The following is a 26,000-nucleotide window of genomic DNA, read 5'->3' as shown; positions in this document are numbered from 1 at the left end:
GAGTGCTAGCTCCCCACACTTTTCATTGAAAACTCTTTTTTTTAGTAAATGCATCCAGGAGCTGTGCGTGGGCCTCTCCAAGTGCTTACCTTTACCAAAGCAATCAACCACTGACTCTGAAGAATTGTTATCTGACTACTCCATGGAAAGGTTCTTGTGCCAAAGGCCAAGAAAGAGAAGGTGGGCTGCAGTGGTTCCTGGAAAAAGACTATCTTATGTGCCAAAAATTTTCAGTCGGTATGCATTTCAGTCACCAAAGGGGTGCCACAACCTGTCCCTACCTTGAGGTGCAGTTGCATTTGCCTTGTCTCCCAGGGACCTGTGATGAGGTTACTTGTGCATCTTGCAGCCCATATTACAAATGTTTCAAGTGCTGAGTGGTGGAACGTTTGCAGTTTTTAGTATAATATTTTTTTAGGCCTGAAAAATGGGAAAAATTCTGGAGAGTAGGAGATCCATTTCTTTGTACTGACAAAAGTTGATAGAAGACTGTGGAAGAAATGAGAGGGAAATACAAGTGTATGAAGAAAGCGCATGAGACGAAGCTGTTGCATATCTTGTCTAGGTACAATGCCAGGAAAGAAACATATTTGATCTAGGTCATCTCTATTTCATTGAGCTCTTTTTTAATATATTGTTAGTTACTGTATTGAATATAAGATTAATCAGAAGATCATTTCAGTGCAAAGTACGCAGTTAACATGGTTTAACGCTGGGTTGGCAATTGCATGAACAATAAGGTTGTGATGAAATAGAATTACTCTTTTTAGCCAGCTCTAGGTTTTTGCCATGTAATGCTTCCAGGCAGGACTGGAAGGGAGCAGTTGCACCATAGTAAGAACACAAAAATATCTGACAAGTTAATGAAAACAAATGTGATATTTTTTTATAACCCTCTCTAGATAATGATTTTTAAAGAAGTCATCTGTGTTTTGTGCCAGATTTAAAGATCTTGGGCTTTGAACATTTCTCAGAATAAGAAATATCCATTTTAAATATCCTTTCTCTACTGTATCCATGAAGTCTAGGTTCCTGTATTAACACTTTTCTTTGTTGGATCAGAATAACTCATAAATAGGATTCTACATTCCACTTTTGTGGAAAGTATACTTGTGTGTGATTTTCAGTTCATAGTACCCAATGTAATCTCTTATTACTTTGTTTCTGACAATCACATAACCCTTCTTTGTCTTCACATGTCACCATCCCATTTTGCTTTTTGTGGAAAAGTCATGAGTAAAATATATAATATTCAATGTGAGACCCTTTGAAGTCTACTCAGACTCCTGTCCTCTGTCTTCCTGTCTTATTTTGGTGTTTTTTCTCCATTTTCTGCAGAAGAAATATTAAATTACATTGATTTGATGTGATAAATAACAGCTTAAGCTTATCTCCACAGGGAGCTTGTTTACTGCCTCTTCCCTTCCTGGCTGACCGTACAGTTTTTCAGTTTTTGAATTGCACTTCAACATTTGTTGTGGCACTTACTTTTACATATTCTTACTTCATTAAACTTATTGTGTGCTCACATGGTCAATCCAATTAATCTTGTTTAAAAATTATTTCAAAATTTGATTTGTTTTTCTAGGTTGAAATCTCCCATCCTCAAGCTTGGTTCCAGTTTCTTTCAGTAGAATTTCTCCTTTTTTTCATCTCATCATCTTTATTTTTTTCTTCCTCCAGGCTATATCCAGTCTTTTAATGAATATTTCTTCATCTTCACAGTGGTAAATCTCAACATTCTTTGAAGTTCAGTCTCTTTTTTCTCTTCATTTTTGCAGGCACACAGACTGTTAGTTATATTCCGCAATTCACAATGTTTTATTACATCGATTCTGGATCCTTTTCTTACTTGTCTGGGACTTGTGCTCCAAATATGGCTTTTATGGAAATTTGACTTGGGGAAATTTAAACTTCTATACTGTTTATAACTTTGAACAATTTAGATTAATGGAATTTGCTTACCAGACACCTTGATTCTTCACAGACAGATACTTTTGCAATAAAAAACTGTTCTATTTGGTTTTATCTTGCCATCTACTTATCTAAATAAATAAACATACAGCTACATCCAAGTATCTTTTCCATTCTTTCATTCCTGCTTACCAAAAATAAGGTAGATCTAAAGTATTTCCTTTTTTTTTTTTTTTTTTTTTTTTCCCCTGCCTTTTATGTTTGGTGCTCGTTCATTAAATGGGCCTATTATTGTTATTCATATTTTTCCAAAGTATGTTTGAGATATTAGTTTTTCATAATAACACAACTATTGCTAGTATTTTCCTCTTCAATAATAATACAGAAGCCTTTGCCTATGTCCAAACAAAACTACAGCTGTGATTGACAGACTTATTCTATAGTCACATTATAATATTTTAATAATTATTTCCCAAAATAACTTTCTCCCAGATAATTTTTAAATACATGAATGTTTACTTATCAGTTTTATTTCCATTCTTCATTAACAGTTCTTTCCACAGATATTCACAGATATTCCACCTATATTCATTTTATATGTTACACTTAACTTTATGTTTTAGACATGTAACTGTAGTTTGTTCAGTGTGTTGATCAGCCTTCTAACATAATTCCACTAAAATGTTGCTTATTTCTCACTGATTAATTAATTTTCTAAGACAGGCTTGTCAGTTTTTTCATACTCTGTGTTTCCTACTCTGGTTTTGGTCTCCTCTTACTGATATTTTCTTTAATTTTGGTGTTTTCTCTAACTTTTTCATTGATTTTTGTTTGCATTTTAACCTATTTTCTATCTTTTGTGACATAGAGTTATGAAAATAAGCCTTTTTTCACTCTATATTCAACTCCCTTCAGCCTCCTCTCTCCTTGACCTGGAAAAGCTAGTATTTAACATTTTTGGATTGCACCCATGCAGAGTCCTTTTTCCATTTCTCACAGCTAAAAAAGGTCTAGCTCACCAATTCTTGACTTCTGTCATTATGTAATTCAGATTTTCTAAAAGCAGAATTCCACAACAAGTGACCTGAATGTCTGTTTCTTTGTAACTTCTACCCCAACAGGGCAGATTAGTAATTTGCCTGGAAACATCCTTTCTCAAGAATGGTTTAGGTTGATTACTGACAATTTACCACCACCATCATGTTAGGATACTTTTGGTCGTTTAGAGTGCCCTCTGTACTGTTACTGTGACAGATAGATATTCTGCCTTTTATATATTTCCTGTCAAGTATGGCCCCTCTTTGCAATGGTCCTGAGATCTAGTTATTTAAGCAGTTGGGCTAGATGATCAATGGACATACCTTCCAATTGAACTATTCTAGTTTAGTATGGTCTACTTATGTATTCTTTTATTTGTTACTGAATTTAAAGTCCAAACTTCTTTCTTTCGCGTATTGAATCATAGAATGCTTTGGGTTGGAAGGTATCTTAAAGATGATCTAGTTCCAACTCCCCTGCATGGGCAGGGACATCTTCCATTAGAGCGGGATGCTCAAGGCCCCATCCAAACTGGCCTTGAACACTTCCAGGGAGGAGGCAGCCAAAGGAAAGATACATATTCTTTATAGGGGTTTAATGTAATTTTGTACTCCAGAAGCTTGCTTCTTGTATTGCCTCTGACTGCAGCTACATTGCTCATTGGTCACTTTCTTTAGCTGTTGCACAGATGCTCATAGACAGAAAGTTTGTTTAAAAAGCAGTCCCAGTTTTGGGACAATTGGGATTGTGGCATAGGATAGAACTCATTAGTTCTTTCAGACAGGATGATTATTATCCACATAGTGATAGCAAAGGTCCCTGGTGCCCTCAGAAATACCAGGTGAAACTCCAGGAACTGCTTTTTATACCCAGCTGGTCCTGCGTGACCACTCCAGAACATGTGTGTCCTTCATTATTGTTTAACTTTAATTACCTATAAAATATTTCCTAGCCATATTAACCATGTACAAAGAACTATTGTACATGATCATGTCTGCAGCTGCAAGAAGATTTTATACTGACTCGCATTTCTGCACTCTTTTTTCAGTTCTGCAGAGAAATCTCCTAGGAAGTGCCTGCAGGGAAGGGTGGCATTTCGCTATCCAAGATTCTAATCACCATACCAAAATATTCAATCTAATCAATACACTTGGACTATCTTTTAGAAAACATCTTCAAGACAGTTCAAAGTTCCTACTGAAGCAATCCTGGACCAAGCAGTCAGATACTTTGTTATGAAGGTGGCCGAAATTTCAGTATATCACTTTTCTTACAGTCAACTCAGTGTTTCAAATGAATCTATCTTCCAGCCAATGTAGATGGCTGTCTGGGAAGTTCCTAGATCTTGCAGAGAAATCATAACTTAAGTTTGTTTGGTTTATACACAACCCAATTTTTGATACTAGGCTAGATCACATTTATCACTACAGGACAAATTTCAATTCAGCCATAAATTTTGTGTCTCTTCGTACACTACACTTGTGTTATATAGGTTTCTGAAATCTCTTTTTCTGTGCAGCTTTCTCCAGCCTATCTTTGAATTCATCTGCTTTCCTCCGATATTTCTTTTTAGCTGTAATCTTTTTCCATGAGTTCATTTTGGAAAGAATTCATACACAATAAACTTCTAGCAGATAACCCTTTAAGGAAGAGAGAGCTTTATATCTAATAAGGAAACGTTGATGCATGCTAGAGTTTAAAACTGAGTGAGAATCTGTTGAAGTCATACTGCTATAACACTGTTGAAGAAGAGGAAAAAATACCAGTCACCAATGTTTGCAAGGTTTTGGTAGTTTTCAGTTTCAGAATGTCTTGTGGTTTCATTTCCAGATGAACTGAAGGGGCAAAAAGAATATTAGAATTGATTATAAGAATCTGCATCACTGAGAATCAGATAAATAAAGAGGTCCAGGTGGTTGCAAGGTATAAAGAGTCATCACTCTTAACCTTTGGAGTTGGCTCACAAAAGTGTAAGGATAAATACAGTCTTGAAGCCAGTGAGAAAAGAATGAAAAGGACTGACTAGGCCTAGGATGAAAGGAAGTAAGAGTTTATATTTTCCTTTCAAATTTAGTTGATTTTTCCATAGTTTATTTTTGTTCTTGAAAAAAATCTGTGGTTTGATCTCCACTTGAACGCCCCTCAGGACAATGAGAGAAAAAGGACACACACAGAAATGAGAAATGCCGTGGATTTCCTATGAAACTAGGGGAGCTAGCCAGCAATTTCATAACATTATTTTTTCAGCACCTTTTCCATTTATTTGTTATATATTCTTTTTCAGATTTGCTAGCCCTTTCTTCTGAAGGACCAATGTTGTCCCTATTTGCAGACTTTATGCTTGATTTTACAGTGCAGTCTGTTTGCATCACTGCTCTGAAAATGGATTGGTACCTAGAGGCTGGAGACCCTGAACAGCATTTTCAAATATTTTGCTTTTTTTTAGCACTTATATCTTTCAGTTTTCACCTGCATGTCTTAATACTTTGGGATTACTTTGTTTAATGATCCTTGTCTCATTGAAGCTGGATGTCAGCCATACCAATGACCCACTGCAGTTCTCTGTAATCTCCTCCTTTCCTGTGCCTTCTTTGGGGAAGATGGAAGTAACAGCTACAGGATGCTTCCATGCATGTGGCCAGTCTCCCGAGTAAAGGCTCTAGATTGCACAGCTGCAATTCCTTAGTGGAGGCAGATGAACTGTGACCTACTGTGGATGGCCACTTTGTGTTACCTCATCCCACTAGTCACCACCCACTGCTGCAGCCAGTGAGCCAGAGGGATTCAGTGAACAGGCAGCCTTTCATTGACACTTCATGAATTAATGTCTAGGGACTGCTCAAGAGGAGCAGAGTTGGCATCTCTTCCTCTTTGGAGACCCAGTGTTTCAGATCCCTATGGCAGAAATTCAGGGAAAAGAAGATGTATTACAACAAATGTCTCCTTGCTGTTTTGGAATTGTGTTGTTCTTTTGGCAACAGTGGTTTCTTTGCTTTGGGTTTTTCCTCCTGTGCTACTAGGTTAGTTTACTACCTAAAAAGCTTAATGTCTCCATGCAGAATGCTTGAGGGAAAGGGCTGAAGATGAATTCCCATTCTTCTTGCATGACATCCTTTTGGTTCTTATTAAAATATGACTGCATGTCTCTGTTTCTTATCATCCATATTTTATACTTCAGCTCTCAAAAGGAGTGATGTGTACTATGGTAAACAAATGCTTCCTCTCTCTCTTTTGCTGACTTGAGATCTGCTCTTATGATGTATTTGTCAAGCTGTTCTCAGATAAAATGTGGGTTTACTTTCAGATTCCAAACTGAATTATGAATCAAACAAAAAATAGCTAAGCATTGATTTGCTTTTGGATGTCAGACCAGCAAAAAATACTTGTTAATTCCCTTCAAATAAAGTAGCATTCAATATAGTGAGACAAAAAGTTGTTGAAAGGACAAGCTGCTTTGGAGTGGCATTTGTTTGCAATCACAGGTAATTTGATGTAAAGACTACTTAATATGGAAGCAAATAAATCCTACAAGGCAAAAAATTCATGTAATACCTCAAGGCACGGGTAAAACGTTAGGCAGGCACAATAATTACATATACTCAGTAGTGTGCTCTTAGTTACTTAATAATCTGTGCTCGTTTGTTTTCAAGCACAGTAGACAAAGATCTGTTCAAGTGCTTTACTTTTGAAAATGGGTACCACACTGGATATTTACAAACTTGTGTTAGCTATGGCTACATTTCCTTACTTATTTTGTTAGATTTATATTTGCAAATTAAATAGAGAAATAAAATCTGTGGATCAGTAAATTTTTTTCCACAATTCAGATGTATTTCAGTGAAATAAAACATGATAGGCAATGGCTTGAAATAAAATAGAAATGTTTAGTTTATATTAGCTCCAGTTTATGTTAAACCGCATTTTATAAGAGTTTTCTGTGTGGTATTAGACAGTCTTAGGAGTTTATTAAATAAGCCTATTTCTAAAAGAAAATGGAAATAGAACTGAAAATAAAATTTATACAGGCTCTGTCTGCATTTTATCTAGGAATTTCTTTCCAGAGAAAGCTTCAGGTTCCTCATTCAATAAGCCTTTTCTGGGTATGTTTTTTATGGACAAAGGGGAAAGTCTTGGAAGACAGGGTTTATCTAGTCTAAATCCTTTAAAAATTTCTAATATTTATATCAAATTTTGCCTCAGACACTAGAATGTGAAAAATTTATTTGGAAATTTCTTGAAAATTAGCAGTAAGACTGCTAGGATTTTCTGCCCCTTCTTGCTCTGAGAGCAGTTTGCTTAATCGAGTTTTAGCACTTTTCTCTCATGGGAGGAATTAAACTGATGGGAAAAATTGGAAACCAAATATCTGAGCAAATTCAAAATCATTTGTGGTTTTGGTCTTAGTAAAATTAAGCTTCTTGTAGGTAGAGGCATGTAGGGTTTTTTTTCTGAAGTAATTTACAAGCCCATAAAAAGTTAATCAAACCAATGACCCTTGGTTTCTCCCTCCTCCTCACCCACACATTGTGATATTTAGATTATATAAGTGTTACAGTAATATAGATTAAGATTATTTTAATAAAACCGAAGTGATACCTTTTCTTGAGAACTAAATAATAAGCAAAGAGCTGAACAAGTTTAAAACTTTTCCTGCTGTTCCATGAATAAATATAACAGCTATGGAATTGGGTCACTCTCAGGCAAGAGCAGAGTAGGGAAATCCATATAATGGAATAGCGCAACTGGGAACTGAGTTCTTATTGGAAAACACCTGTTTTTTCCATTATTTCAATATGAATATACTCTAGTGTTCACATTTCCCATTTTGTAAAAATAATGTTATAGAAAGAAAGCTCTCTTTAGTTCTGCTAAAACCTGGAAGAGCTCTCACAGATGTCTGAGACTATGTAATAGCTGAGAAAATATGTTTTGTAGATAAGACAGGATTATCTGAGACGAGTCAAGTGATGATTTCTCTGGTTCATGATATCCTATAAATTCCTGCTATCAGTTACATAAAAATACTTCATAAAAAACACATTTTAGGGATTATAAGGATTAATATTCGTGTGCTGGTTAAGATGCTTGAGGCATGCCAAGATTTATTTTTTTTTAAAATCATCTTTAAATAATCCTTTTCTCAAGTTTGCCAAAATGTTTTCTGAATTTAGTCTTGCTCTTTGAAATGAGTAATAAAGATTAGAAATATATAATGAACTACATTTTAAGTGACTTCTGCCTATATCAAACTAAAATTTTTAGCTGAAGAAGAACCAAGTGTGAACCAAGGCAATTTCAAGGCCTCATGTCTCGTAAAAGACAATATTTTGTCTTTTTTCTGTCAGATAAATGTGGCTCCTTTTTTCTCTCAAATAAATGTGGCTTATATGTTGAGATATATTTATCAGAAGAAGGACATGCCATAGAGTAAGTGGGGATAAATGTTGGATAAATAACGTTTCCTACATATGTTAACAGAACTAAGGAGTTTCCAGAACCATTTTTTTTTTTTGCCACCAGTAATCACATAGAGGATCTATTTCAGAATAACCACCACCTGATACTAAAATAGGAGTATGAAAAATAATGTGTCAAGAACCATTTTTTAAACTCCCTGATTTCCTTCTTAAATGAATTAGTTTGTATCATCAATGTAACATGCAGTGTAATGAGACAAAAGGAAATGTTAATAGGTTCTGTGTTGCATTTCACAAAGTGTGAGGAACCTTGAGAAGTTAGAGAGGTCCCAATACCAAGTGTGAAATGGACGGTAATATACATAGAAATAAAACAGAAGAGGGCAGTTGAAATCTAGGATGTATATTACTTTCCATATCATGTCTGGATTTTCTGGTTTTTTGAGCAGATGTATTTATGTAATAAATAGATAGCTTTAACTGACTTACTATGAGCACTATTCTACTTAAGCTTGTATTGATGAAGTTTCAGTGTAAAACCCAAACACCTCATAATTTGCAGTTCTAATCAGAAGAGGCAAGATGGCAAAAAGTTAAAAAGTTATAAAAATGCAACATAATGAGGACCAAACATCTTCATCTGCAGTTTAGAGACAATTTAGAGAGGTATCTAAACAAACAGGCTACGTGATGAAGTACTGCTCTGTCTCTATCTTATGCCCTGTCCCACTTAACCTTATTCTTACTCACTGGTGAACCAAATATGAAAGTAATTTTTATGGTCAGTATCCCTGTTTTTAGAAACTGGAGTGAGATGGTTGTTTCATTTTACGCAAGCTGCTTAATTTTATTTTGGAAATTGTTATTGCTGAACAAGCTTTTGTGCAGTAAATTATTCATTGAATCTGTACACCTATCTGTTCGCAGGTTATCCACAAGCAGATTTGTTTGCAGAATGTCATCCAGCTTTTTTATTGCTTTGTGTCACCACAGAATCTCACGCTTGGTGATATAGCGCATTGATTTACTGATTTATAGGTTATTGAGGAGCAAGACTCTGAATTTTGAAGAGTGATCAATATTTAGAGATGGTTAAAGACTGATAACAGATCATTAAAACCAAGTTGAGTTTATTTGCAAGAGAGAGCAAAGGCTCACATAAAGTCACTGAAGTTTATAGAAAGACATTTCTTATTTAACTTTAAAAAACAATAAAGAACTGCTCTAAATGCAAGTGGGATAAGAATAAGCAGGTTTGTGATGTTGTAACATCAAATTTGTAGAATTTATTTTAGGAAAAATATTTTGAGTGTTTACTCAGCTGTTATGACAGTCAACTCCAGTCAACTCCATTTAAATAGACAATGAAAAAAAATGAAATTTTTGCTAACCCTTTGAGCAATAACTTATATGTAAAAGAAATTTTTCACTGGGTTTAATTAAGGGGGAGGAATGGTTCTGATATTAAATGAGCAGATGAGTAAAAACTGGGAGCAATTTTGAATTTAGTAAGTGGTCTCTTGTAAACTCTCTGCTTACTCTGTGCTTTATCTAAAGCTGTTTTGATATTTAGTTGTGCAGAATATTAATTAAAGATATTTTCAATATAGCACGAGCTTGGATTGGAGATAGTTGTATGTACCTCATGTTTTTTTTTCTTTAAAGTTTACTGACAAAGAAATCATAAACGTGTAAAAAAGGAAGAAGATTTCAAACTGAGAAATCAGCAACAGAGCATGAAGAGATATGTTTTTAACCAAACAATATCATTCTTAGTGTTCAGGACAAATCAGAAAAAAGTGCTGTGTTTTAGAATTTTAAATATTTTTTTCTTATGTCATATAGACAGCAAATAAAATTTTTATTATCACTTCCTTTTATTAATTTTCCACCACTGAAGTATGCTGTCATGTTTAATTCAGTGTTATGCATGTTGCATTTTTCTCTATTGACTATAACAATGTCTTCTAATACTATAATGTTTACTTCCTATTACTTCCTACCTATCCTTTTCCTTTATTCTCTCAATGTATGATACCTATGTAATAAAGTAGAATCACAGAATCATTATTGAATCATAGAATGGTTTGGGTTGGAAGGGATCTTAAAGGTCATTTAATTCCAAAGTTCCTGCAATGGACAGGGAAACCTCCCACTGGATCAGGTTGCTCAAAGCCCCTTTAACACTTCCAGGGATGGGACATCCTCACTTTCTCTGGGTGACCTGTTCCAGTGTCTCACCACCTTTATAATGAAGAATTTCTTCCTAATGTCCAATCCAAACCTATCCACTTTCCAGTTTAAATACATTACTTCTTGTCATCTCGCTACATGCCCTTGTAAACAGTCCCTCTGTAATTTTCTTGTAGGCTCCCTTTAGGTACTGGAGAACTATAATGAAGTCTCCTCAGAGCCTTCTCTTCTCCAGGCTGAACAGTCCCAACTCTCTCCGCCTTTCTTCACAAGGGAGGTGCTGCAGCCCTCTGACAATCTTCATGGCCCTCCTCTGGATTTACTCCAACAAGTCCATGTCCTTCCCCTGTTAGGAGCTCCTGAAAGACACAGTACTTGAGGTGAGGTCTCATAAGATCAGAGTAGAGGGGAGGAATCACTTCCCTCAACCTGTTGACCATTTTTCTTTTGATGTAGCCCAGGATACAGTTGGCTTTCTGGACTGCGAGTGCACAATGCAGTTTGTCAGCTGCTGAGGATGCACTCAGTTCCACCATCCATGTCTCAGACAAAGATGTGAAACAGCACTGGTCCCAGTGCCAGCCCCTCAGGAACTCAACTTGTCAACACTCCCATTGTACATCAAGACATTGAACAAAACTCTTTGGGTGCCGCCACCCAAATTGTTCCTTATCCACTAAGCGGTCCATCCATGAAGCTCATCTTTCCAATTTAGAGAACAAGACATTATGTGGGAAATTCTCAGACAATTTGCAACAAGTCCAGATGATGAAGTCATTGGCTCTTCGTTTGCCTACTGATACTGTGACATCATTGTATATGGCCTTCAAATTTTTCAGGCATGATTTAATGTTGGAGAAGCCATGTAATTGCTACTAACCACCTCCTTGTTTTCAATGTGCCTTAGTATAGTTTCTAGGAGGATCTGCTCCATGATCTTGCTGGGCACAAAGATTAGACTCGTTACCTTGTAGTAGGGTCTTTTTTTTTTTTTTTCCCCTTTTAAAAATGGGTCTTACCTTTCCCCTTTTCATCTGCCAGGGTTTCAGGTTTTTTCAGGGGCTGGGATTTTTTTGTGTAGTTATTTTGGTGTGTTTGAGTTTGTGCAGGAGATCCTCATTCTTCCATGGAGGCCTCCTGGAGTTTTTGCCTGACTTTGGCTTTATTGGAACTCATTGCTCCTGATCTTGGAGGAGGTGATCTTTGAATATTCACCAGCTTTCCTGGGCTCTTCTCCCATCATAGTACTCAGCCAAGCAGGTTTCTGAAGAGGCCAACATCTTCTTTCCTGAAGTCCAGGGTAATGAGGTTGCTGTGTGCTCTCCTGACTGCCCTAGGAATCCTGAATTCCACCATTTCATGGTCACTGCAGCCAAGGCTGCCCTTGAGCTTCACATTCCCCAGCAGTCTTCTCTGTCACTTGGAGAAGGTGATATCACCAGTGCCTTCCAGGGACTTTCTTGATTGCTTAGGCATTGCTGTGTTTTTTGTAATTGAAATCTGCCATGAGGATTAAGGCTTGTGATTGTGGGGCTACTCCTTTATGTCTGTAGAGGGCCTCATCTGCTTGGTCATCCTGGCTGAGTGAACTGTAGCAGACTCCCACTATAATTTCCCTTGTCCTCCCCTTAATCCTGACCCATAAACTCTCTGTCAGCTCCTCATCCATCTGCTGGTAGACCTCCATGCAGTCTAACTGGTCAGTGACATAATGTGATGCTCCCTCTTTGTCTTCCCTGTCTGCAGTTCATAAAGATCCTGTGTCCTCCCATTCCAGCTCCCCAGTTGTAGGAGCCATCCCATCACATTTCTGATATATCAAGAAGATCAAAAGTAAATACTGGGGATTTTAGTACATAGATTCTATTTATCTTCCTCATATTTGAAAAAATTATAAAACTGTAATAGTAATTTCTTAGATACCTGCAGTAATTTAATTTGAATTTGTTGCATTTTCTGACTTCTGATCTTTTCAAAAGATCTGTATTCTGAAACCAGAAAAAGATTAAGCTTCTCAGTGCCTGTGGGAATTGGCTATCCATATGTTCCCATCCATCATTTCCATTTCCATTGTGTGAGAGTTCCTTTTTCCTGCTTTTCTTGCTGCTGTGTGTTACCAGAGTGCCAAAGAGATGAATGATAGTGGCATTAAACTAAGGAAGTAGTGAGAGCTCTTTGGCAACTGTTTTTCTTAGTGTCTCAACTTTTTACTCTAAGATTTGGAGTACATTAGCTCTTTGAAAATTTTTCATTGCCATCTGTAGCATCAGCTGCCTTTTCCTGGAGCATAGATGTAGTAGCACAAAATGTTTTTATCCTAGAAATTATTTGCATGGAACTTAAATCCTTCATGAAAATGTGACTGTAAAAGAAATCTCTACTGGAGATACCTATACACTTCTTAGGGAGACAAATTTGGCTTTCTGTGGCTGTTGGGGAAACAGTTCAGAAATATCCAGGTTGTGAGCAATCCTGACTTACTTCAATTTAGGCCACATTGGGTTAATGGTTATTGAGGCCTAGTTAGAGGCCTGAGAATAAGCTAATGGGAAAGAGATAACTAATTGGCAACAGAAGAGGAAAATAATTATGTGAGAAGAAGGTTCTGTGAGAATGGTATGTGTGGTTGGAGTACAAGGCCACCTGCTTGATAAGATGGTGTAAACAAGGCTTCTCTATGTAAAGTGAGTGCAAGTTGCTAATAAACGATTTCATACAATCATATTGATGTGCACATGGAATCCTTAAGCCTCCACAGACTGTTTTCCCACATGTGGCCTGTAGATATTCAAGTTCCCATAGAAGTTTTATCCCTAGACTTAAAGACTAGAAGTCACACTGTCCTGTGGGACCCAGAAAACATGGTCCTATTTCCATTCTTGAGATATGAAGGAAAAAGTAAGTTCAGCACAGAGGGTTTGTTTTGCTAAGGGTATTATAGCAGGTGATACATAATATTTCACCCTGTCAGCTAGAGTTAGTTTTAAATAATCTTATTAATTGGTAATGAAAAATAAATTCTGACATTGTTTCTTGGAAGCTGTATCATGGCGTGATCACTTGACATGATTAAATTCAATGGTGTAAAGATATATATTTTTTTTTTATCATGGCGCCTGTTTCACAGCTGTTGAAACACCACCTCATTTTTTTTCCAATGTTTCTTGGTATACATTGTGACTCCTCCCAGCTTCTTCCTGGTGAGGCACATGAAAATGAAAAGTCTTTGGCTAGTATGAGCACTACTTAGCAACAACTTAAACATCAGTGTGTTATCAACATTGTTCTCATACTAAAGCCAAATCTCAGCACTATACCAGCAACGGAGGAAGAAAAAAACTCTATTCCAGACACTTGCATATACCATAATTGTTTTTTTGTTGTTAAACTGTAACATATTTTAAACAGGAAGATATGACAAACTGCACTGAAAAGCATTTTAGGCAGGAATTCAGACATAATGAGTCTCTCTAGTGCAATACACTTACACTAGTACAGGATATTAATTCATGCTGCCTAATCATGAAGTGATGAGGTGCATTTTGAGACTGGATGCTCTTTCTAAAAGATGTATTTTCCTTTATCCAAAAGTTATTAATGTGTAATGTAAAATACATCAATGTCTTAATGCATGAGTTATATGATTTGAACTGGTTAGGCTGTTAATGGATGTGTCCTCCAGCCTTCAATATTATCAATATTATGAAGCACTAAAAATGCTGCAAAACACAATCTGATGAGACAAAGAGGTTTGCTTAACACAAAACAAGTTTCAAATAACTCTGACACTAAGGTATGTGACTAACAGCTTCAGAAATTCTCTCATCACTGACTGTAGGAAAGTGATGAAAGGGGTGCTCTGTTGTCCATGAAGATATGGAGACATCCTGTAGGATAAGTGTTGAAGGGGACACCTTGGCTGTGCTTGGGACAGGCAGTGTGGTTTATCATCAGCTCATAAGGGTATTGAAATGTTCTCTGGCTGGATACACCAACTCATACCGTTGGGCAGAAGTTTTTTCACTGTCCACTGCACACTGACAACTGGGACTCAAATATTCTGAAAGCCAGAAGGGTGTATGGAAAGATGAATAAATAATTAGTCCTCTGTGATTTAAAATAAAATAAAATAAAAATAAAATAATAATAAAAAAAAAGATTATTTAGGTATTTTTTGTTAAAGCAGGTCTAATTATCCAGATACTGTAAATCAGTATTTTAGATGAAGCTATGCTAATTTATTCCAGCTGGATATCTGTTCTGTTACTTTCTAGTTTGTGTCAAATACCCAGCTCCACTATCATCATCTCCAGAAACCATTTGTTTCTTTAGATAGAGCATTAAGATCTGAGAGTAGTTAGAAATTGTGATTGAAAGAGTCTGACCCAACTGACTTCATTGATAACACATGTGATAGAGGTTTGGTATACTAAATATGGAGAGATAAAAAAAGAAACCTCCAACCCTATAAAGATAATTTTTTTTTCCCCTAGGGGAAAAAAAAATGTACCCAACTCCTTTATCAACATACTGTTCAGACTTAAAAGGACTCTGCGTTTATTAAAACCAGTCTTACCATTGGCAGAAAGAATTACAAATCCCATCAATTGTGTTTTTAAACTAAAATACAGGACGTAAAAACCCAATGAGAAGAAGAAGTTTCCTTGGAGTCTATTAATCAAGTCTTCAGATACAAGGACAATCACAGTGGGAAGATTTACACAAAATCTCAAGCTACAAAGCTGCTCCTTATGATACTATTCTTATTGGATGTCTTAGTAGTTAATAAGCATGAAAAAACACTGGCATCCATTTCACCCTTGTTAAAGTTGTAACAAAAATTTATGAATCTGATAAAAAAATACAAAGCCAATAATTGTATTGATGGAAACAATAGTAGTTTAGCTACTCAGAAAAAAAAAAACAAACCAAACCCTAAACCATACTCACCTGACCAGTAAAGTAATTGTTTTATTATAAAGAAATGAGGCAGCTGAAGCCTGTCTGGTTGAATTGCAGGCCATAAATATAGTCTTACTACCTTTTTCTAATGTTTGTTTCAGCTATGTATATCTAGTGTAAGTATCAAATTCACTGTAAATACATTATGATTTGATTAGCAGAAATAAGTAAAACTGTAATACATACCCATCAACAGTCAGGTCATTCCTGAAGTTCCAGTCCCTAATAAAGCAGAGAGATAGTCAGAGGCCCAACAATACAACGTCAAAATTGCCAAAATATGGTTTAAAGAATCCCACTGGTGAAGAATTATTTTGTGGTATTTGTCTTACTTTGCATTAATATGTTAGAGATAAATGAAATAAGCAGGACCATCCACCTCCAATACTTGATCTCCTCTGGGTTACTAGGGTTGATTCAAAGTCCATAATTTCAGCACAGAAATTTTTTTACAGAGTTTATTATTCTGTGGCACAATAAATTTTAATAGTAAAATAAAACCTGAGTGATTAGTTCAGTTTCTCTACTTTGAGGTTCTTTGGTGTATAATGATCTCGGTCTTAATGGCTCAATATTTAAGTAGTAAAAGAAATGTGAAGGCTATCATTGTGAAATTTTATTTTCATGAGGACAATATTGTGCTCATAGTGCACAGGAAGGATGATGAAGCAATTCTGGAGAAGTTGGCCATTTCCTTATTCAAAACTCAGTTAAAATTACTGAAGGAAGCCTATAGGATTCTGGAATACACCTGAAATTAAAAAAAAAAAAAAAAAGAAAGCAAACAAAAAAACCTCAGAGAAATGGGTTTGAATGAAGAATTTTCTTTAAATTATTTGTTTCCAAGATTACATTATATTCTCTAGTTTATTTATTTTCCTGGGTGTACACTTATAATGAGCTATTTCCTTACTAAAGGAAAATTTTTTTAGTAGCATTTTTTCTAACACTCACAAAAATATGAAGTGCAATAAATTAGGTTAATACTAGCACCAGTATTTGTGGTATATATGGCAAAACGATGGTAAGTCTTGTTTTCTGCTTTCTTTCATGATAATAATAACAATTTGAAATCAGGTACTGCTGATTAGACAACATTTGGAAATTACTGATCTTGCTAATCACAGATGATTATTTATTCATGCATTTCAGCGTAGTTTGTTGTCTGCTCTGTTCTTAGGAACATATTGCAGGTCTGTAAATAAATGAACATTCTGAAGATTACGGAATGATTTCCCTACATTGTCTCATGGTGCATATTGATTCTGAACATTTTAAAATTAATTATTTTTTTTTAAAATAACAGTGGAATAAATCTTTCCTTACCTGTTGATCATCAGCTAAGTAAGGCAATGAAACAAGTGCTAGAAAATTAGTTCTCCCGGCCATATGTCTTGGTTTCCTTTAATTGTGTGTCACATAGCAATTTGTGTGTTTGCTTGAAAGAATTTTGAACAACACCATTTGTTTGGCATACATTGCAGAATGAATCTGGCTTGAATTCAGACTCTATCTTGCTCAAACCACAGTGTTTTTTTCATAAAAAGAATAACTTGCTTGAGAAACACAAGTCATGCTCATCTAAATATCTCCTGTGAATCCAATACATTGGAAACTAGGTAATGTTCCCCAATATAACTCCAGATCTTATTCACAAAGTTTTCTGATGTTTGTGCCTTTTGTGTTTACTACCGCTAAAAAGAAGTCTCTCATCAGCAGAATTTAAAAGCAATTGTATAACTTTGATTTGTTTGCTTCTATTTGACTTTCCCTTTTTTCCCCACAGTCTGTCCTTTTATTAATTTTTTTTTCCCCCCTTGTTCTTGTTCTTTCTCTGCTTCCCCCTTCCACCTTCTTTTCATGGCCAAGGTTGCCTGGCAGCAGGAGAATTGCTGTGTTTCTATGCATTCTGCATTTTTGCCACTCCATTTATTGGGGCCATATTGGCTTTCTCCCTTGTTGGAACACTGTGGGTCAAGTGTAGGCGTGTGTGTGCTTTACAGATTTATCCCCATCATTGCTAATGTCTGTCCAAGATGTTAGTAGCTGGTGATTTTGTTTAAGGGACACTTCATGCTGTAATTCTTGAGTGCAAATCACCTTTTGTTTCTTTTGTTCATTTATAATGAGGGACTGAAATGGAGCTTAAATAATTCCTTCAATGAATACATTAACCAGGCTCTTCTATTGTGGCTGTTTAAGAACTGAAAATAATTAGCAAAAAGCCATATTTCCTTCACAAAGCTTTAAAAGAAGTCAGGGCATTACCCTTAAGATTATCATGAATTCAGTCTCTGTGTAAAGGCAGGGAGAAAAATAAAAAAGATTAAATATATTTCAAGACAAGCAAAAAGATTTCTGGTGGGAACATTTCACCATTAAATAAAACATTCCCTTGGGAAATAAATCTCTATTTGGGTTTGTATTTTAAGGTACTTTGTGAATACCTTCAGAGAAGCCAGATAAGAACCTCCTTCTCTCTTTAAAAATTCTAAGCCTACAAACCAACTACAAACAGTAGCCAGTTTCCTAAGAGACAGACTGCTAATTCAGGAAAAAAAATATCATTACTGTTTGGAAAGACTGGAATGAAAAAACAATACTGTTGATATTCAGGTCTCGGGAATTTTTTTTTTCCACGGGGATATAGACTTATTTGTTTGTTTGCTTGTTTTCTGCCATTAAACTTATACTTTCCAGGACATATTTTGGAACCATTCCATTTGGTATATATTCCAGGAATCATATTTTGAGACATCAGAAGAAGACATTGCAGGACTAAAAAATTACAGCTTAGGACTTTTATTGGTAAAATTAGACAACCCTCCCATTTAAAAGAAAGTTAGCAAGCTGAGGCCCAAAGCCTTAATATGTGAGGGCTGTTAAGCAAGAAATAACTACTAACTCTCAATGCCAAGGAAAGCTGGAAATCTTTTAAAGGTTACTTTCAAAAGAATTCTGCATGAACAATGAGAACTCCAGTTCAAGCCAGTGTAATGGTAGAGAGAAATTCTGCTCACAGCAGTTACCTTAGGCCTAAAACAGTCCCTTGTACCTTCAGCAGAGATGATTGAAGGGCTATAAAGAATTGAAGATGAGATGAAAACATGGATGACATCCCAAGAATCTGACTACTTTCTTATAAGCTTTCTACTTGCTGTGGCAGTGTGAGTCATGTGTACAAGCATCTGAGCTTTCTCTTGTCTTCATGTGGTGTTAAATGTTTTCTGTGTAATGACACCACTCCAGTAGGTGGCTGTGAACCATGCTAGTAACAGAGATGTTCGTATGTTATCTAGACCCATTTGGCACATTTGACATTGGACTATGGGAGTCACTGGGAACTTTACTTGGTCATTTGGGGCAGGTTTATTACAATAGCTCTCCTCTGCCTTCCATTTTGTTATGGTGGACTAGAAATGAAGCAAATATCACAGCATCAGCAGACAGGCATAGAATGGTGTGGATTGGGAGGGACCTTAAAGACCATTACATCATGCCATGGACAAAGACATCTCCCACAAGCCTAGGCTGCTGAACACGCTGTCCAGTCTGGCCTTGAACACTTCCAAGGAGAGGGCAATCCACAGCTTCCAGATTCCAGTGTCTCACCACTCTCATAGTGAAGAATGTCATCCTAATGTCTAATCTAAATCTATCCACTCTTCAGTTTAAAGAAATTACCCCTTGTCATACCAGTACACAACCTTGTAAAAAGTCTCTGTCCAGCTTTCCCGTTTTGGAGTCTGCCTTATCTCTCAGTTCATACTAGACATGGATTCTTCCAGTCTTTCATTTAAGCCTAAAGCTGATTTCATGCCAGTAAGGTCTTCAAATTGTCAGCCCTAGTACAAATATATTAACACAGCCTCTTTGATCACCTAGGCCTGCATATTTGACTTTGAAGACTGAGAAAATCTGTTTAGAAAAACTTGAACGTTTCTGAAGGACCAGTGTACTAGTGTGTAACACAGAAACTTAACATTTGGAGAGTGATGTCCTTAATTATAGTAGTATCTCTTTTTGCATTTATTCCTCTAAAATATGTAATGTACTCATAAATAAGAAATTTCTAGAAGAGAAAATACAAAACAGATTTTAAATTATGCATATCTTAAAAAGTGTTCAGAGTTATTTACAGTGGCAGAATCAGGCTGTAAAATCCAGTTCTTACACAGAATTTCCAGTTCTTACACAGACCTCAGTAAAGGCAAACAGCTTTCAGAACTCAGATTTTGAGCCAGACAAAAATAAATTCTGAGACTGGGACCTTGTATAGAAACTGTACCCCTCTCTACCTATTCTAATTCCATCTTGGAGAATAAAAAAAAAGAAAGTTTGGGTCAAAACTGAAACACAAAGCCATGGAAGATTAAAGGCAAAGATAATCACATTCTTGTTTCAGAATTCTCTATGAGATTTTGTGGTGGCTTGAGGCACTAGTGGCACTAATCAAGTTCATTTGTCAGCTAGAAGCCGCTTAGGCACACCAGTGAGTATTCCAGGATGTGTTTTCTTCTTACATGATTGTGTCTTGGAGGGCTGTGGGATGCAGTAAAACCCTTGTCATCCATACAAAAGTGTGGCCCTCTTTCACTTCCAAGTGTGCAGACAATAAGGCAGAATGTTGTTGCTAGCTTTAGTGAGAGTAATTCAGAGTTGAAATATATATGCAGGTTTCTGTGCTGTTTAGATCAGAGTTTAAATCAAAATGGATGTTGACACAACTTGACTTGTTGAAAACCTAAATTCCTCATCTCTCACTGTAAATGTCACTGCTACCTTTCTGCTGCCTGGTATTTAATATCTTACTTTCTCTCATATGCTTAATTTTCAAATTAGTTTTGTCATAAAATCCGAGAGAATCATGAGTAATTATACTACTAATAAGGTTTTTACTGTTAACTGCCTTACAAATCGTAGCAGTAAGTAATACGATAGAAACTAATAGAAACTAATTTCAAAAAAGAGTCTTGTGTAAATGACAATTACTTCTTGACTACTGACTTTCTTTAAATGCATGGTTTTGCTTTCATTAGTGCCACTTCTGACCCATTTTAAAAGAGTTTAACATTGGAAGGCAAATAACCATTGGGGATGTTTAAATCCCCCGGTTTGAATGATCTGGATCTCATGACTGTGTCTCTGACAGAACCGAAATTTTGCTTTTCTTAATATAATGTTTTCCTTCTAGGTTTGTGGAGACCAAAATCAAGAAGCAGTTTTCCTACGTGAATTTACTTTGATTCGGAGGGAAAGTCTTCATGATGATTTCCTATCTGATCTGCTGAATAACCACAAAACAGAAGACCTGGTAGGAATTGTCTATTATTCTAAAGAATGATCAGGAATGCTTTCAGAAATACAGATTTTTGCCGTAGAGCTTTCATTCTGCTTCATCAATCTATGGAAGTTACAATACTAGATTTTTTATATATAAAAAATGTCATTCTAAAAATATTATACATTCCATGTAAATAAAGACTTGTTAATAGGATGGGTTTCAGATGTTTATGTGGTTTCATTATTTTAAGAACAGGCTTTTTCAAAAGAAGAATAGATTGGTCTTTCACTTTCCGATGAAAATGTTTATCATTCAGAATTTTGGCCATCTAATTTGCTGCGATTGATTTATTTGGACTCCAGGGAAATGGACTCCATGCAAATGGAGTTGTTATATTTCATTAAATATGAAAGGCTAACATTAAATTCACATGTTATATAAAATAAATACATTTTAAAAAATAATTTTATACATTGCACCAAGGAATCCAACAAGCAGGGGAAATGCCTTTATGAAAAATATATTTTTTCTCTTCTCCTGTGCATGTCTGGTAAGATGTTTCAGAACTGAAAGATTTAACATCTCAATAGCAGTTAATTCTCTGATGGTTTTGAAGAAAGAAAATGTGAAAAAAAATGGGAGTCATGCTTAATCATGCTTTGATATAAATTAAAGCAAGTCAGCTGATTTTAAACTACAGAAAATGCATAGGTCTAATAGTTTCAAGAGCTGATATGATTTCCAACATATTGTGGCTTACCAGAAGTGCTGGTCCATTGGCTTCTGATATTACCATGATTTGGTGGTGTATTTTAGGGATTAATGTTCAAAAGAACGACTGTAAGACAGGAAACATAAAGAAAAGCAATTTTAGAATAATTAAGTGTTGGCACAGCCACCCTGGCTGCCTTTTTAATCAACTTTTTCTCATAGCCTCAGAGTGCAATATCTGGTTACCTTTTTTAGTGCATGATGGAATATTAAGCAATTATCATTGGTGGGAGGATGTTTAGCTAGGACTTTAGAAGGATGAGGTTGGATGGATGTCTTTTGTTAAGTCTTGTTGCTCAGGTTAAGGAATCCAGTTAACAAAAGGAATGAAGTCATTAAACAGTCCACTGTGTTTGTGCTAACCTGTCTGCTTTCAGATAAGTTATTCTTGGTGCTTTACAAAGAGATTTCAGGTCAGGCAAAACCAAAACTTTGTTCTGTCACTCTGGATAATTTTATGGCAGTTCAGAACTGTACCAAGCAGCCACTTCAGTGCCAGGACAAGATTCACTAACAGAGCACCAGGCTTCTGCTACCTCCATACACTTCTTGTGGGAGTATGGCTGAAATTGTTATTCAATAAAGCATTTATTCTCTGCATCCCAGAGAGGCAGGGAGCATTTTATTATCATCTGTCAGTACTAGTGAACTAATGTGGTTTTTTTCTGTATTTATGGCTGTTTTATAAATGTGACATGATTGTGTTTGCATGAGCAGAAAGTACTCTGAAAATCAGCCATAGATTTGACTCCAAGTTAATGTTCTTTTAAAATTATAATCACAAAATGATACTGTATCATTCCTGTGATCTTTCTGTGCATCTATGGATGCATGAAGACACATCCACACTTGAAGTATTTTTCACAGAATATATGTCTTTGTAACATTGACTTAAGTATAACTTAGGGAACTTTCATTCCAACCTAATCTGTTTGTGATACCATCTTCAACGATGGAAGCCCTACTGTTTTCTCTGCATGACTGATTCAGAAGGGAAGAGGTAGCATGGAAGTACTTGAAGGAAATTTTCTGTATTTTCTCTGAAGCATTTTAAATGTATCCGTGTCATATTTTAAATATCTTAAATGTACCTTTATGACTTGTTTGCTGCCTGCTATGCAGACTCTGTTTCAAAGACAAGCATTAATTTCACCAAAGGTTTTTCTCTGGCACTTATCTGAAATATCTGTTTCTTAAATATTAGTGAATTTTCTCCTAAATATCTGTGGCATAGACAGTATGTTGCTCCTATTTTATGGATGTAGACAGAAAGGCTCACAGACATCAACATCAAAAGCATCCACTTTTCTTGGATGCTCTGTCTCAGATAGAATGTTCCTTTATTTTTTCAATTCACCTCACATATCATAGCAATAAATTCAGAGGGGAACTACTAACCTCAGATACAATGAGTGCTCAGCATCTTTATCAAGCTGAAGATAACACATAAGACATCTACACAAACAAAGAGTATATGATTACTAACTTACTACAAAAAAAATTATGAATGGCTTTGCTGGAGTGATACAAACACTGTTGCAGAGGTATAGTTTACTGGAGCAGAAATCACAAGCTCAATTCAAAGGATCAGTCCCTTTTTCCTGTTATTTCTGCTGTGATCATGGTGTAACTAATGAGGAAATCTACTGCAAAGATGTCTTCCTAACAAATGAGACACAGGCAAAACAACTTCTTTTATGATACTTCTCTAATAACTCTCCCATTTTTGATCTTTCTTAGGAATCCTTTCTTAGGAATCCTTAGGAATCTTAGGAATCCTATCCTAACATAGGACAGGGTTACCTATTTGCTATTTTTCGAAACCTGTGTGTCCCCAGAGCCTCAATTATAGCTCTACAATTAGTGTCTAAGTTATCATTTATAAAAATCTTTTACCTTTGTCTTTTTTGCTGATGACAACATAAGCTGATTGATGCTTTCTGGGAAAATCCAGGCTGGTGATTGAGATTTAGAAGTTATTCTGACTACCTTTACCTTGTATTTGCTCTACAAAGAGCAAACAGATCTCTCTGGTGCAAGATAGTCCTATGTATGTTGCTGCCAACTCAACTATTTGATAATCATGAGTCTCTCCTGGCAAAACCATGAGATTGACCTCAATATTTTGGGGTGTTAAGCAAAGCTGTTGAAAATTCTATTTCCACCCAGAGACCAGGAAATATTTAAAAATTCTCTGAAAAATACCATCCTCCTGGAGGTCCAAATCAAACTGGGTTTTTTTCTGGAGTCATCTGGACAGCCATTAGGGCACAGATTTCTCAGACCGCATATAGCAGCTGCGTGGCATGATAGAACATGATTTCTGAATGTCATACCAGTTGGTTGCTTTAGGACAACAAGATGCTCCTTGGACACAGGTTAAGAATAATTTCTCTGTGAGAACCTTTTTATCTTTAGAGATGAGAGCAGCCTTTTAATTTTTTATCCAGGTAAAGGAAAACTTGATCTCAGATAGTGGGATTCTTTTCTTTCATATGATCTAGCTCATCTGCTTCATCAGTTCAGAAAAATCACTTGGTCACCAGCTGATAATATGTTCTGAGTTTATTGAATAACATCATCCTTTGTACAACTGATAAGTGTCAAGTTCTTTAATATACCCTAGTAATTTTTTTTAAAAGTATTTTGCAAAATGTTTGTTTCATGATTCAACCCACATTCATGACTGCTCCTTGTTAGCTTTCTGTTTTGAGCTTGAACCATTTCCAGTGTGAACAGCTTAAGTACTTTTGCCTCCTGACTAAATTGCTCTAAGGTGACCAAGGTTTTCATCTTTAAGTTTCACCTGCTATAAAAAGGAAAAGTATTAAATATGTTTAGGTACCTGTAGATCACTGAAAACAAAACAAAAACAAAAGGATGGGTGATAGTAATTTTCCATTTTTCTCAATTAGAAAAGTCTACAATTACTCACATAGCAAAATATTCTAATGCTTTCCTTTCCATTTTTCTGTATGCCTATTAATGATATTATTTACTTTCCTTTTAAAATAAAAACATTAACATTGAATGTTTTTTATTCCTAACTTTTCCTTTATTTTTCTTTTTAGTTTAGAAAGCCAATCAAGACACTTCTGCTTAGGAAAAATAAATAAAAGTAAATTAATGAAAAAACAAGCAAATAAAACAAAACCCCAAACAAACAAACAAACCAGCAACCCAAAATACCCTATTACATTCAAAAACTTTGAATCCAGGACCCAGAACTGCCAAAATTGTCTTGTGGCTGTATCTAGTGCTGGACTTCATGCAGGAGGAAAGGAGAAAAGAAGGCAGTTTTTAGATAGACTGTTATTAGCCCTGCCCACATTAGAAAAATGATAAATTAGAACACAACAAATCCATTGCTTATACAATGATATATATGCTTGTGTTAAATTTATTCATATCTATGATAGATTACCTTGTTCTTACAAATGAAAATTTCCCTATTTGCCATCAGATTAAGTAGCTTTTTCTTTCAGTGAAGTTGTGCTAACTCTTTTATTCATTATTATTTCCACTCTTTGTGAACTCAGTTCAAATAGTTACTAGCTTATTTTGCTCTAATAAAATATGGGTATTCTCTGTGTGTGCATTTTAATAATGGGTTTTTGAACATTTAAACTGCAACTGTAGGGTAAATAAATAGTGAAAATAATTCATGAATGATATTAGCTAAGAAGAGTTATTACTGAAAATATGTATAGCTCTAGCTTTTTAAAACAAATGATCAATGTTTATAGGGCAAGCATCAAACAGATGAAAGAATTATCTAAAAGGTTTCTAGAAAGGAAGACAGGATACTGATCTGAGGTATTCCAAGCTTCTTTCTGTACCAGCGTTCATAAGTTTTATCTTAAATTGTTCAATAGAAACCAAAGTATAACTGAAAAGAGCTATAACCTTTAACAACTAGTGATGATGCTATGATGAACTCATTTGTAGCAGGAGGAGCCTTTCTTGCTCCTGAGGCTTGACGAGCTGCTGGTCTCTCCATGGCCTCACACAAGAGTGAGCTTCCTCCTTGTGGGTGTGTGTCCCACCTTTATTGGCCCCCTGGTAATAGGGGGCCTGCCCTAACCAGGCACAGGTGGACTCACACCCACTCTTTGGCAACTCGAGGCACCTGGTTTATCTTGTTTCTCTACACTCATTTAAAAATTTTGGAGGAAAACGTTCCTATTTTGGATTTATATTACATCCCTGACCAGTACCTTTTCCTCCTACTAAGCAAATGTTTGCTGATTTTCTAATGTATAAATATTAACTGATACGATAGTAAAAAATATGGTTGTGAAGCTTTGGCTGCTTGCAAGTTTGCTATTCCCCATAATTTCATATTTCTTTCTCAGGCTGGTATATCTTTGAAGTTCTCTTTGTTTTCTTTATTTGTATGTGCATATATGATACATACATGC

At 35.8% G+C, this 26,000-nt stretch overlaps 1 protein-coding gene across 1 annotated transcript in view; it reads left to right on the top strand.

Moving 5' to 3' along the window:
* Positions 1-20,148: 20,148 nt before the first annotated feature.
* Positions 20,149-26,000, top strand: part of ADAMTSL1 (ADAMTS like 1) — a 301,999-nt gene continuing 296,147 nt past the window's right edge. The window contains exons 1-2 of the mRNA XM_030467596.1: positions 20,149-20,172; positions 20,719-20,838. Of these exons, the coding sequence (XP_030323456.1) occupies positions 20,149-20,172; positions 20,719-20,838 (144 nt within the window). The remainder of the gene's footprint in view (positions 20,173-20,718; positions 20,839-26,000) is intronic.

The sequence above is a fragment of the Calypte anna genome, chromosome Z (assembly GCF_003957555.1).
Source record: "Calypte anna isolate BGI_N300 chromosome Z, bCalAnn1_v1.p, whole genome shotgun sequence".
Taxonomy (NCBI): domain Eukaryota; kingdom Metazoa; phylum Chordata; class Aves; order Apodiformes; family Trochilidae; genus Calypte; species Calypte anna.
The sequence above is the reverse complement of the archived record's forward strand: the minus strand, read 5'-3'. Positions and strand labels throughout refer to the sequence as shown.